The 14,603-nt window shown below is 37.0% G+C and overlaps 1 protein-coding gene across 9 annotated transcripts in view; it reads right to left on the bottom strand.

Moving 5' to 3' along the window:
• Nucleotides 1-13,962, bottom strand: part of Dark (Death-associated APAF1-related killer) — a 56,024-nt gene extending 42,062 nt beyond the window's left edge. For 2 of the 9 annotated variants that reach the window (XM_067771658.1, XM_067771660.1), the window contains exons 1-2: nucleotides 13,721-13,962; nucleotides 13,567-13,627 (exon numbers count right to left, since the gene is read on the bottom strand). Coding sequence is in view for 3 of the 9 variants with exons in the window: in XM_067771660.1 (XP_067627761.1) it covers nucleotides 13,567-13,570 (4 nt within the window). In the remaining 6 variants the exon portion in view is untranslated. Of the gene's footprint in view, nucleotides 1-13,482 lie in introns of all 9 variants that reach the window. The other 7 variants (XM_067771659.1, XM_067771661.1, XR_010950586.1 and 4 more) reach the window with 4 other exon arrangements.
• Between the last annotated feature and the right edge of the window lie 641 nt (nucleotides 13,963-14,603).

Raw genomic sequence — 14,603 nt, 5'->3', positions numbered from 1 at the left:
TTATCAACATATTTTTACTTCATTTTTATATTAGTTTCTTTTCATGTTTTTCCAAGAGATTAGAGCACTAACAAAATTCAATATTTGGGTTTAAAAAATCGACCAAATTGGACAAGGAACGAGATACATATTAGAGGTTTACGCCGATCACTTTATCGGCGGCGCGCCGGCTTACGCCGGTGTTCTTACTTTAAAACGCTTGATTTTTCTATTTGAAAAAATAATATTTAGGAAAGGTTTTGTTTGTATGTATTTAAGGAAATCAACGTGTTGGCCACTTCGGAAAGATCCGGGGTTTTTGCCTCAAGATCTCGCAGACCGTTCAAAAATTTTCAGGAGTAGCTCCTTGCTGAGGGACTGTCCCTCGTTCGCTTACTCCAGAGAAGCTTCGAACCTAACCCCGGTCTTTGGAATTGGTACTGCTGCGTCGGCTGAAAAGAAATAGAGATACATAAAATAGTCACACTTTTGTCTGTATATCTCGTGCAATGCGTAGTTTCACCTAGGGTTAACTCCTAATAATCGTCGCGAACACAATTCCTTTAAATCATTTGTGGCTCCTTGGCGGCCACGCACAAAGGCGACTTACGGTTGCTATTAATGGCCTTTTAATACTCATGACTCTCGTGGCACAGGGTGCCTCCAGTTGTTTCGGCTGTTTTTAAGAGCTATTCCCGATGTGCGAACAGTAGCAATCCCTACCACCAGTCGCTACCACGCCTCCTGAGCCTCACACCATATACCAGCACAGAAGCTATAGGACTGCGACTTCGAACTCATACCTTCGTTGACGTCACTTTCCTAGAAGCTCTAGGTGTAGCTTTTGTTGCGCTATGCTGCCGAGCTACACCAGAGAAACACCTTGAAACGTTTGGGAGTGACTATTCGGCCAAAGATGCCGCCCTCGAAATCATAAGCAGTCTCAGTGGATGTCATTGCGTAATGGGTGAAAATCGTATAATCTTCGGCGCATCTACATAATTAAAGTTTTACAAGGACCCTGGATACAATTTTTAAAATGTAGACCAAGGTTTGCAGACGTTTGTGTTCACAACATTGATTTCAATAGTCTTCGTTAAATCAAAACGATATTTTAGAATGAAAGTCGACCGATTTTAAGTTAAAAGATGTTAACTTCTGTTTTCCGGCCTTATGATGTAAGAGCTCATTATGGATGACCGAGTAGCTTCAGTTTTCAGACTAGGTCGACTGTCCACTACGTTAGGGTAGTAGAACACGCGGTCCTTAGTTCGACTGTCTTGGGAAAGCTTTTCCTTCACCACTTTGCGTGTTCTTGCAAAGGGCAAAGCCTCACCTGGTACATATATGTGCCTACATATTCACATTTGTAAAAGAAGCCGTAACGTGTAGGTGATATTTAAACTTGGTTGATAAGCTATAATCAATGTGAATCACTCCAAGGGACTAGTTTTGGATAGGACCGCCAACTTTAAGAAATCTCAAACCGTGAGACTTGGGTGTTGAAGGATTAAGTGTGAAAATCAAAATTAACATTTCAGACCCTATTGTATAGTTTCGCAAATATACAACAGATGTTTGAATGTAAGCCCAAGTGATTTTTCAAACCCTTATACGTACATATATCCTCAACTTAAGTACGAGGTAAGAATCATTTCAAAGGGGTGTTTATGCCCCCTAGGACCTACTAACGGATTTTGCATCACTGATTTCTCTTATTCTTTCAGCCAATCGTAATATAAATTTTTTTTAAAAATCGGCATCTTTTTGGGTATTTTGCTTTTTTTAACAACTTGAGGACAATTTTAAAACATGCTCGCCGTGGGTCATTTTATTTGAATTCAGTGTTCATTATTAATTTTTTGAAAAAAAAAAAAAAACAAATATGCAAAATGAGCATATAAATTTATTATATAACTTTTCTTTTAGTGTTTTGTTTTAATAACTTGGTGAATTGGGCGATGCAAAGTCCGTGTTCAGCTGACATCGAAAAGGCCTGTTTTTTAAATAACTTTTGAACAGTTAGAAAGAGGTAAATTTCGCAATTAGTTCGTTATAACTGGCAGTGATGCGCATCCGTTGATACCACTTTCGACCATATCCGACCAATTTTCGACATGAACAATAAATGGCCTAAACAGTCTTAAACGAGAAAATATTGTAACGCGCCGGACGCCGCCGCCGCCGCGCCGATATTTTTGACATTCGGCGGCGGCGTGCGAAAAACGACCAAAATCGGCGGCGGCGTTTATCGGCGGCGTATATCTCTACTTCCGGCATCATTTCTAGATGGTTTTCGGGATCCGTCCGGGATCCCGTCGGGGTCATTTTGGGAATATTTCTCGAATAATACGGGATCATTTCGGGACCCTTTCGGCATAATTTCTGGATGGTTTTCGGGATCCGTTCGGGATCCCGTCAGGGTCATTTCGGGACTATTTCGGGATCATTTGAAGTACCTTCCGGCATCATTTCTAGATGGTTTTCGGGATCCGTCCGCGATCCCGTAGGGATCATTTGGGGTCCCTTCCGGCATAATTTCTGGATGGTTTTCGGTCATTTCGGGACTATTAGGGGATCAGTTGAGGCCCTTTCCGGCATCATTTCTGGATAGTTTTTGGGATCCGTCCTGGATCCCGTCGGGGTAATTTCTGGACTTTTCCGAGACGATTTCGGGATCATTTTGGGGCCCTTCCAAGATCGTTTCTGAATGGATTTCGAGATCTGTCGGGGATCCCGTCAGGGTCATTTAGGAATCCGTTCGAGATGCCGTCAGGGTAATTTCGGGACTATTAGGGGATCATTTGAGGACCTTTCCGGCATCATTTCTGGATAGTTTTCGGGATCCGTCCGGGATCCCGTCGGGGTCATTTCGGAACTTTTTCTGGCCTATGGCGGGATAATTTAGGGACCCTTCCTGGATATTTTCTGGATGGTTTTTGAGAACCGTCCGGGAACCCGTCAGGGTCATTTCGGAACTTTTTCGGGACTATTTCGGGATCATTTTGGTGCCCTTCAGGAATCATTTCTTTGTGGTTCTCTGGATAAGTCTAGAATCGTGTCGTTGTCATTTCGGGTTTTTTGGGGCTATTGCGGGAACTTTTGGAGACCCTTCCGTGGCATTTCTATATGGTTTTCGGGATCCGTCCGCGATAGCGTCGGGGTCATTTCGCGTATAATTTCGGGATCATTTGGGGATCCTATCAGGTTATCAGCTCATTTAGTTCTTTTTTTTTACTCAATTACAAAAATAAAATGCAATAGACAGAAAATTTTTTTTAAACAGATAACTTGATAAGCAGGCTAACGCGAATAGCCCATATATTTAATTTTCTCCTTGCGGACGGGGCCGCGGGTAAAGGCTAGTGTAATAATAAAGCTGATGTCAACAACATAACCTCACTTTTTCGGTACCCTTTTTTCCCGTATTTACTTGTATTATAAAAGTATTAGTTTGATTGCTTCATTTTTTGAATAAGATTCCCCTAAAAATTTGTTTTCTACAAAATTGTTTCTATATTATTTTGGGGAACACAAAGTTAAAAAAATTAATAAATGTAAGGCGCGATAACATCCGAAGAGATTTTAGGCCGAGCTTCTCTTCCAATTTGCGTCGTGCTCCATTTTAATTTTTCCTACAAATTGGCGGAACGGGACTACTTGTTTAATGCCGATTTCGAACGGCAACTACGAGGCAGATGAGTTTTCACTGAGAGCTTTTCATGGCATAAATACACTCGGAGTGCTTGCCAAACACTGCCGATGAAGTTATGTTCACCTTTTCGGCTAAACGATTCTAATTGTGGCTTATATAAGCTGTGTTTTTTTACATCTATATACGTTTACGCTTAAACTCTATATGGACTGCTGAGCGTCAAACTTTAAATACACCTCGGAAATTGCTGCACATAAAATTAGCACTACTAAATTTCAATATGCATTATAATCATATTTAACTGAAATATGTGTCTATGTTTCACCTCTACACTAATTCTATGTATCACCTCAAAAATGGTGTGTATCCACTACCCATCGCAACCGATTCAGCTATATGGTATACATTGTGGCCACCAGAGGTTTGTGTCTCCGATTTTAGGTACACCCTGTTCTGTAGCTAGTGATTTAACCACTGCTACTAGATGGGTCTCCTACGCATTATCTAAGCGAGGATAGGCGTTTTTTACGCGCAAACGTAAACGTATACACTTGTAAAAAAACAGGGCTATTGTTAGAATATTTCTAAACGTATAGTAAAATCTACTCCGATCGTAGTAGAACTCAAAGGCAGTTCTGTATGATAGGTAACCCTCTAAAAGATGCATGCCGAACTTGTCAGAATAAGGGAAACGTCAACGGGATCAGAACACCCGCTATGGAATCGTAACATACGATCACGGATCGAAAACGGGTTTCACACAAGCGAGAAAAAAAGGATATTCCAATTTTCGTCATAGATTTTTGTCACTAGATGATTTAAATAAAAGTGATACAACACTGAATTTAAAATGTATTTACAGAAGCACGTGGGCCTCTTGATAGTTTTATAAAGCTTGCCATTGATGGACCTAATACGATGGCCGGCGAAAAACTTTATTGAAAACAAAAATTTTGCATTAAGTGCAACTCCCAAAATTTATGTTCAAGCTGTCATTCAAGCATACCGATGATATTGAGAGTTTGTGTAGGAATATATAGAAGTGTCATACGAAAAGTAACACATTCAAAAATATTTGTATAGAATCTCTTTCCCACTCAGCATTTAGGTGATTAAATTTTGAATTTCCCTACATATTGTGACGAATACTAGCAACACTAAGGGCTACTATCATCTCTAAGCCAATACTAAGCAGTGGCTTGTATGCACATCAATAAATCAATCATTATGTCTACACATATGTACGTACACGCAGCGGAGAAGCAACGCACAACCACATGCATATATCTGAGATACTCCCGAAAGTATGCAATGGTTGTGCGAGTGTCGCTCACATATACAAGCGCATGGGGTTTGAGAGAAGCTATAAAATCATGCATCTGTTGTTACAGCTGAGTAATTTTATAGCTGATAACTAACCAGTAAGTTCTGGAAATAGAAAAGCCTAGAAATATGCAACAAGGAAACCAGACAGTATAAAAGGCAGCAACAGTAGAGGCACGAAATCAGTTTGATTTAAGACGCTATCTGGCGAGCAATAGAAGTGTTATTTTGAAAGTAGTCTAATAAAGGCCATTTTGCATTATTGAATAGTGGAGTTATTTATTCAACAGTTTAACGATTCGAACGTTAGCAGAAGGTTTTATAATAAAAATAAGAGGCATTTCACTAAATTCGTTACAATATCAATACATTTGAATCAAGTTTGTTTACTTTAGGTGATCAAAAATTTTTAATCATTTTTCATTCAGCTATCTGAATCTTTTCTGACTATCTTTGTTGACTGAATAGTGAATTTTATACTTGTTAGAGCTTACGATTTCTTCTCGAACACAAGCGAGATTTTCGAGACCCGAGAAATCGAGAACTCGACTTCTCGCGAGATTCTCGTCTCTCGAAGTACTTGTAAATCTCGCGAGCGTCTCGACATAAACTTAATTGCTGTATGGACAGTATTTATACACTTGTATTATTTTTTTTTTTTCGATTATATTGCTTTCCAATGACATTTAACTCAAAACATATTTATTATACATATAATTTTGTTCACAATATTTTATTTTTTTAACGAGACATCGAGAGCACGGCTTCTCACGAGATTCTCGAAATACTCGTAATACTCGCGACCTTCTCGACTTTCAATTCTCGCGAGATTCTCGAATCTCGAAATACTCGTAATACTCGCGAGCTTCTCGACTTTCAATTCAGTCGCTGCATTGGCAGTACTCTATACATTTCGGTGTTTTTTAGTTGAGGTTTTGTGGAAATTTTCGCTTGTGCTCCAGAAGACATCGTAATTTCTATGTATATAAAACAGCCAATGAATCGATTAAATTGAATGTCGAGAAGCTTGCGAACCTTACGAGCCTTACGAGTAATTCGAGATTCGAGAATCTCGCGAGAAGGCGAGACTCGCGAGAAATCTCTTCTCGAACAAGTTCGAGAAATCGTAAGCTGTAATACTTGTTCAAATTTTACTTTTCATTGAAGATCTTATTTTTTTCACATACACACATTTTTTCAATCATGAAGTTCAGAAAAAAGATTTTAACATTTTATTGTTGAAAAAAAGAAATAATGTAAATATTGCTCGTAACCGAAGATGTCCCCAACCATTTCTGCACATTCGGCTTCCCAGAAAATACAAATCTAACCATTAGACAATACAAAGGTTGTGAACTATTTGAACCCCAGGTAAGTGAAACTCTCTTGACATGCATTTGTACCTGGATATGGCTTCAACATCCTTTACCATATCGTATTTTAAATTGTTGACGATCATAGCTGATGTTGGGTGTTGTATTCGCAGGTGTGTATATCGGTCAAGTTTGCTTGCGAATTACCTTTGGTTCAAATAGCTCACTTCCGCAGGCTTTCTTCCCCTGATGTAATAAGATTATCATTTAGTATCTTATTTTGTATGAGATATGAAGAATAAATGCATGATAATCGTATTCGAAAATCATCCAAAAATCTCAACCAAACCGATTGAAATAATTTCACGAATATGATCAGAAAATTACTGTGAAAAGCAGTCCAATATTACTCTAAAACAATTAAAGTTCAATTTTACAATTATATCAATTGTGAATAAAAAGCGTTTCGAAATATGAATCATAAATGATTATTCAAGAATACTCACATTTAGGCTACATTTTTCACCGGATGATACATTAATTTTCGAATATAATATACTTTTAAATTGTAATGTTTTTAATCATCTTGGGGTATGATATTTGAATTTTTTTTTATCAAAATTTTCAAAAATGCTGGCTGGGTTGTAAAAAATAAATTCAAGGAATTTCACGACTATGGTGGTGTTGAGCCATACTAATACTTAGCACCTCTCTTACTCTTTGGCTCACGTATTGCGAAGCATTTGGATTCGATTCGGCTATATTTTCTAGCCTTGTTCCTGTAAGTTCGTGGTGATATTCATACCGTGGATAAAGAGTTCCAACCAGGAAAAGTTCGTCTGCCGTATACCATCTAATTAAGGAAAATTTCAAGTCCATTTTGAACAATATATGCATAGTAACTATATACAAAATATTGAATCAATATTCCATTGCTAGGCCTGATAAAGAGCATCCCTACTACAAGAATTTAGAAAAAGTAAGTAAGAAAAATAAAGAGAACAAATATCTGCTTTATTTCATTTATGATTAACTAAGTTTTATAGTTCGGAGCAGCATAGCCCAAATTGTTTCAACTGCACCATGTTAATACCAAACTAGTCGGCACATTGGAAATTAAGTCTTAAAAATGTATTACATTCAACAATGTTAAACTGGTTTTATAATAATTGTATGCCGATTCAGTAATTTATTTTGTATATGCATATTGCTGGATGGATGGATCTAACCATTATTTTTTATATCTAAAATGAATTTGGTGCCTTTTTTTGAGATTTGGTCCCTTTTTCAAAAAATTTTGGTCCCAAATGACAACATGGTGTGGCAACCGTGATTAGTTCCCCTAATCACCCAGAGAAGATTTAATATAGACTAAAAATTGTATTACCGCATATGAAGAAAACAATAGCCCCCAGCGGGTTAGGGGGCTTAGAAAATACCCGCGACAGGCATGCTTGTCGTAAGAGGAAATTTAATGGGTTGTGTAGCGCAACCCTTTCAAAGGGTTGCCAGCGCAATATATAGCTTCTCCAACCCAATTGTCAACCTCACCTACCCGAGGCGAATCCAGTTCCTTTAATAGCCGAGGTTCTGGCGAGCCCAAGTTCCCTATGGATCTAGGGGGTGGGAGGGCGGTATGGCTTAGAAAGTTTCATGTGTTCATACCAAATCGTTCCCGAGATGGTCGGACTAGTACCTTAATAGTGCTTGTTACCGGAACGTACCGGATCTGCATCCGATAACACCCTCCCAAAGCTTGTTGTTGTTGTTGTTGTTGGAAAACAATAGTTTTTTGCCTTTCCTGAATATTGAGATTTTGGGTTGATCGCAGAGAACGTGTAACTAAAGAGACCCGCCAACGAGAACGAGTAGTGGGAATCAGTAAAGCATCAAACCGCGGGTAGGTAATTGGGAAAATTTGGCATAAAATTCATCAATTCCAACGCTAGATAAATATTATTTTGATAGAATAACCACAATTTAACTAACTATTAATTAAGTCCCTTTCATGTTTGTCCCCTCATTTCCAATACGAATTTTTGACCCACGGAAATGTCTTTTTCGATAACTTTCCGTTGAGCTAGACACTTGATACTTAGAACATAGTTCAGATCTGAGGGACATTACAACGCAAGTGAAAAAAATCCGCTAGGTGGCGCACTTATCGAGATATACAGAAAATTAATTTTAAAAAAGAAATTTTGCGATCGACTTTTAACAATCTTCTCGGTGATACAGAGACTTGAAACTTAGTACATACTTAGCGAGTCGATGGCACTACCACTCGTGGAGAACAAAATGCCGCCACGTGGAAGACGAATCGATATAAACGAAAATCCCTGAAAAAACGCAGGGAATCTTGTGATGGATTTTTAAGTAACTTCCCGGTGAGCTAGAGACTTGAAACTTGGGTCGTGAGTCAGAACCCGGTGAAAATGCAATATTTTATCCAAAAAATCGCTAGGTGGCGCATGGATCGAGATATTAAGAAAATTAATTTTGATTTGGGAAACTTTCAATTCATTTTTAACTAACTTCCCGGTGACCTAGAGATTTGAAACCTGGTACACAGGTCGAGGCTTGATGACAATACAATTTACAGAAAAGAAAATTCCGCTAGGTGGCGCGCTATGTGAGATAGCTACAAATCCTTGAAAAGCGAGGGGAATCTTGCAATCAATTTTTGAGTAACTTCCCGGTGAGCTGGAGATATGAAACTTGAGCCGTACGTCAGAACCTGGTGACAATGCAATATCTTATCAAAAAAGATCCGCTAGGTGGCACATGGATCGAGATATTGAGAAAACTAGTTATAAATTGGGAATCTTGCACTCGATTTTTAACTAACTTCCTGGATATCTAGAGACTTGAAACCTGAAATATAGTTTACAACCCGGTGACAGAGCAATGTTTGATCAAAAAATTTGAGCTACGTAGCGCAAAAGTCGCAATATTTAGAAGATTAGGCCATACCTTCATGCCCAACTGAAAGCACGTCCTTGCATACTTTTAGGCGTACACAACTTTCACCACGATTCTTTTAGACTTCCAGGCGTATGCGAATTTCACCACGATTTTCAGCTGTGCAAATTAAGTAGCTGACAAATGAGGTGGAATTCTCTTGTTATGGTGCGAGGTGGAATTCTGTTGTGTTCGCCAGTGTTGTCAGCGAAAAGTTCACTAATTCTCTTAAATCTTGTGAATTAACTATGGGGATTATCTTCAAGTTAATTCCGATCTAGGCAGTTAATTTCGGACTTTCGTTCGTCTATCAGCCGCTTAACCCACTATTGTCGAAATATTTAGAATACTAGGCCATACCTTCATGACAACTCAATGCACGTCCTTGCATACTTTTAGGCGTACGCGACTTTCACCACGATTCTTTTAGACTTTCAGGCGTATGCGAATTTCACCACGATTTTCAGCTCTGCAAATTAAGTAGCTGACAAACGAGGTGGAATTCATTTCGTTATGATGCGAGGTGGAATTCTGTTGTTTTCGCCAGTGTTGCCAGCGAAAATACCACTAATTCTCTTAAATCTTGTGTATTAACTATGAGGATTATATTCAAGTTAATTCCGATCAAGGCAGTTAGTTTCGGACTTTCGTTCGTCTATAAGCCGCTTAACCTACTATTCTTTATAATGAAGCCTCTTATACTTTGATTTTCTTTGGTGAATTTTTGGGAGCAATGACCTAACAAGTAGTGAATCTCAGGTTCTCGGGTTCTGGTGAATGAACTATTAGTGGTGGTGATGCACCACAGACAAGAGGTAATTCTCTCAACAAATTATGTTATTACTAGACTTTAAAATTTTCTAAAATCTGCCGGCACGAATATGTTATGCTTATTGAGTTAAGCCAGAGCTCCATGGATAGCCTCATGGGCGTTGCAGCGTTTTAGAATTCCACCTCGTTTGTTAGCTATTCAATCTACACAGCTAAAAATCGTTGTGAAAGTCGCATACGCCTGAAAGTTTAATGGACGCGCATGGAGTTGGGCCTTTAAGGCCCAAGTCCTTTCAGGTGTTCGCAACTTTCCCCACACGGGGGGAAATCTATGGCTCGATCACCCACAACTACTGATACTACATTAAATAAAAATTGCTAATCCTGTCCCATCAATTATTATAGATATGCTATCACTGTACGAATGATGAATCAGTATTGAACTGGTATACAAACAAAGTATGCGTAGGAAATCAATTAACTATTGATAAATTCGGCATCCGTAAAAAAAAAATTAAATTTAACATTTGTCTTTGACATGATTTGAACCCTGTTCGTCTGGGCTATGAGCCTAGTGCTCTACCATTAGGCTACGGCATGTCATGAAATTTTCAGAGAAATATTCAAATATATGAAATATAAAAAAATTTTAAATCCAAAAAGCATTTCACCAAGTTGTAATACTGCTCTCACGCCAATATGAGATAGTACAGTGCTGTCCATAACAAAGTAAAGTCCCATCAAAAAAAATTTTGAAATTGCGATATGACTTTTTATTAGATGCTAATAAGATTTGATAGTTGATCCATTCCAAATACGAAATACGTCGCTATCAATAGCAAAAATTATATAGCAGCCCAAGCATTTGCCTCAGAGCACGATTTTTTGATGTGTAAATTGAATAGCTGAAAGCTGTGAAACTAACTATAGCAATACACAATGTTGCAAATGCCTTTTTGTAGGCAGTACTAAAAAATTTAAAATAAAAAGATGATACAAAAATTTTAAGGACTACCTTTATATAAATGGACCAAAAAATAGAAGGCAATTTTTGCTTTAACACAGACATAGTGTTGTTGAATTTTGACTAAAAAACTTTAACAATAGCTCTGGTAAAACAATTTTGGGATTTAAAACTATAAATGTGGAGCGCAGTCTTTCGATTTAAGGCAAACCATGTACATGGGATTAACTAATTGATTATTTAAAATTTAAACACACGCTCTACCTTTATAATTTTAAATCCCAAAACTCTTTTACAAGAGCTATTGTTAAAGTTGTTTAGTCAAAATTCACCAAGACTATGTCTGTATTAAAGGAAAAATTTGCTTCTATTTTTTGGTCCATTTATATAAAGGTAGTCCTTACAATTTTTTTTATCATCTTTTTATTTACGTTTTTAATGACTTTTTTTGTGAAATTTTAACAAAAACACCGCGTTTTTTTGTAAATCTTCAATTAGGTAATGTGGTGAATTACCAAACGCCAGTTTGAAAATTTCTCTTGCTGGCCATCGTTAGTTATTCTCTATAAATTTACGTCTCTGGTTGATCGTTGTTTTGCACCATATCAACTTTTCTGTACAACTCTGTACTACGATTTTTGATGAGATTAGTCTGTGGAAATTAGGACAGGTATTGTGATAAGCCCTTGAAGGCCCCAGCGTTAGGTAATACTTTATGATGGTCGTAATAAATTATAACCAGTTGTCCAGCATTGTCAATATTTACTCGTCTTTTTTTTTCAACATTTGCCGTAAGGTGTAAGGTATTTGTTGTTTTTATTGTAAGAACAAATTTGGTTAAAAATTCAAAACAGGTATTTTATAGATATCTGCTAAATGAATAAACGAATAATACATACATACATTGGTAAGACACATGAGGTAAGAAGGGAGATGAATAGTAATTAAAAGGCACATGCAAATTAATTCTAACAAGTAAAGGTGTCTAAGTTCGGGTATAACCGAACATTATATACTCAGCGTGCGAATCAATTGTACATTTCATTTCAGATAAATTACTTTTCTACATATCACGTGGCACCGCCCGTTTAAAAAAAAATGTCTCCATTTCCTCTTACAATAAAACTTGATAAGTGAAATATCATTGATTCCAAACTAGTTTTTGCTAAGTTATAGCTTATTATTCTAGTCTACGACCCTTTTAAACTTGCTTTATATCTATGTTGCCGTGGTCTTTAACCGATCCCGTCCATTTTTACTGGAAATAAATTCTACTATAGGGAAAATCTGTGTACCCAATTTTTTTACGATCCGTTATTTTTTCTTCGCGTTATGGCTCCCGAAACATACAAAATTGTTTAGTCATAAAAGGGGCGGTGCCACGCCCATTTTTTTTTAATTTGAAGTTTTTCCTATTTATTGTTATAAATGCACTTGGGAAATGAAATACTATTGATATAAAGCTCTTTTTTGCAAAAATATAGCTTATCTGATTCGTCCGCGACCCTTTTAAAAATCTTTTATATAAAAGTGGGCGTGGTCCTTAACCGATTTCGTTATTTTTTCTTCAAAGCATTCCTTATAGCAAAGGCAACCTCTCTGCCGAATTTTGTTACGATAGGTTAAACGATTTTTTATTTATGATTAATAATATTTGTAAAATTTATTTTATCAGAAGTGGGCGGTGCCACGCCCATTAAAAAAAATGAATTTAAAATGTTTATCAAGAGTCTCAATATCAGTCCACACATCAAATTTCAACATTCTAGGTGTATTATTTACTAAATAATCATGTTTTTTGTGTTGCCAAAATGTTATATATATAAAAAGTGGGCGTGGTTAACATCCAATTTCGCTCATTTTCAATACCATCTATTCTGGGTCCAGATAAGCTCGTTTACCAAATTTGGTGAAGATATCTCAATATTTACTCAAGTTATCGTGTTAACGGACAGACGAACGGACGGTCGGATGGACATGGCTCAATCAAAATTTTTTTCGACACTGATGATTTTGATATATGGAATTCTATAGGTATCTATCTCGATTCCTTTATACCTGTACAACCAACCGTTATCCAATCAAAGTTAATATACTCTGTGTGCAAAGCACGCTGAGTATAAAAACAAGATTTCATGCCGCGAAGGTGCCGTGGTAGTCGCTGCGCTAACACGGTATAAAATGTAATGATCGTTTGTGGGTTACAAATTAAGTTGAATGACCTGATTTCAAACGCCCAACAACAAACATGCAAATGGGAGTGCTCTGACGAAATAATTGCAGTATTAGTAAGTACAATTTAAGTTATTAATTAATATGTACATATGTAATGAGAAAATGTGTGTGGGTGTTCGCTACAGCATTTAGGTTGAATTTACTCTAAAGCTTTTTGGTGTTGTTGGTTATGTAAACAAAAAGTCAATGCACTCGACATACAGAAATGATGTAAATAAACTAAACGCATGCAAATTTTGCATATTGAATTAGAACATATAAAGCAGTATTAATGAAATTACCAATAAAATAAAATATAGTCGAGAAAAAATGCAATATTTTGCAACTTAATAAAAATTAAAATAACATGTGCATTCTTCTCTTACGCATTTTCCCACTTTTTTTCAGGTCAAGGACTTTTCAACACACTTTGCACACGATTTATCGCTACAACATCACAACGAATTAACTTTTTTTATTAATATATATGTATATATATATATATAAGAAAAGCTATTAATCATCTATCTGTATATGCACTTTTTTGTCTCCTTTATCTACACAATGCACTAAAACTGTGTTGCCTTTGTTCCTTCGTTCACACTCCGAACGTACGTTAAAAAGGCTCAGTCAATAATTCACAGCACAATTCTTACTCCGATGCATTTATATATTATTCCTTTTCATTGCACACTTTTAAATGGAGAAAAAAAATTTTAAATCAATTCTCACTATTTAAAATGTTTTATATGAGAAACCAGAATAACACAAACGAATCAATGCAAATCTCAAACATGTTTATTTCTGCATGTGCAGAGTTGCTTAAAGTGTAGTAGGTAAAAACAAAATTCCAGTGTTTCTAATGCCAAATGTTTCTTCTCCCGTTTTGTGATGTGGCTACAAATAACAAACCCTACAAGAACGCAATTGGGTAGAAAAATTTATAGCTGCGTAAACCAGCCCCATCGTAGTAAAATTAGATTTTACATGGAGGAAGGCAATCTATCAAATAGTTTCACTTGACATTTTTGGTTTTCACGAACACAAGGTAACCAACCCCGGTTAAATCGATAATGCAAAAAATCTAAGGTGTTTTTCGTTTATTCACAATAAATTGTTGCGATTTGTTCCACGAAATGTTCACAATTATCAATTTGGTCGCGGATTGGTCGCCCTGCGTTGGTGAAAAGAAAATGTCAAATGAAGCTTTCTGATAGATGCTATCCTCCAGGTAAAATCGAACTTAACTGGAGATGGTGGAAACAGCACTTAAGCTGGAGACATTGGTGCTTTATCGGTAACCGTATCGGTAACCTTTTAACAGCTGATTCGACCAACCTTATGAGAATCAATGCAATCGATTATTGGTGCCGCTAAAGTCGTAACCGTATCGTAGCCAACCAATTGGGTTTTGGTTTACCGT

The sequence above is a fragment of the Eurosta solidaginis genome, chromosome 3 (assembly GCF_040869045.1).
Source record: "Eurosta solidaginis isolate ZX-2024a chromosome 3, ASM4086904v1, whole genome shotgun sequence".
Classification (NCBI taxonomy): Eukaryota; Metazoa; Arthropoda; class Insecta; order Diptera; family Tephritidae; genus Eurosta; species Eurosta solidaginis.
Note: the sequence above shows the minus strand (reverse complement) of the source record. Positions and strands in the feature narration are given on the sequence as shown.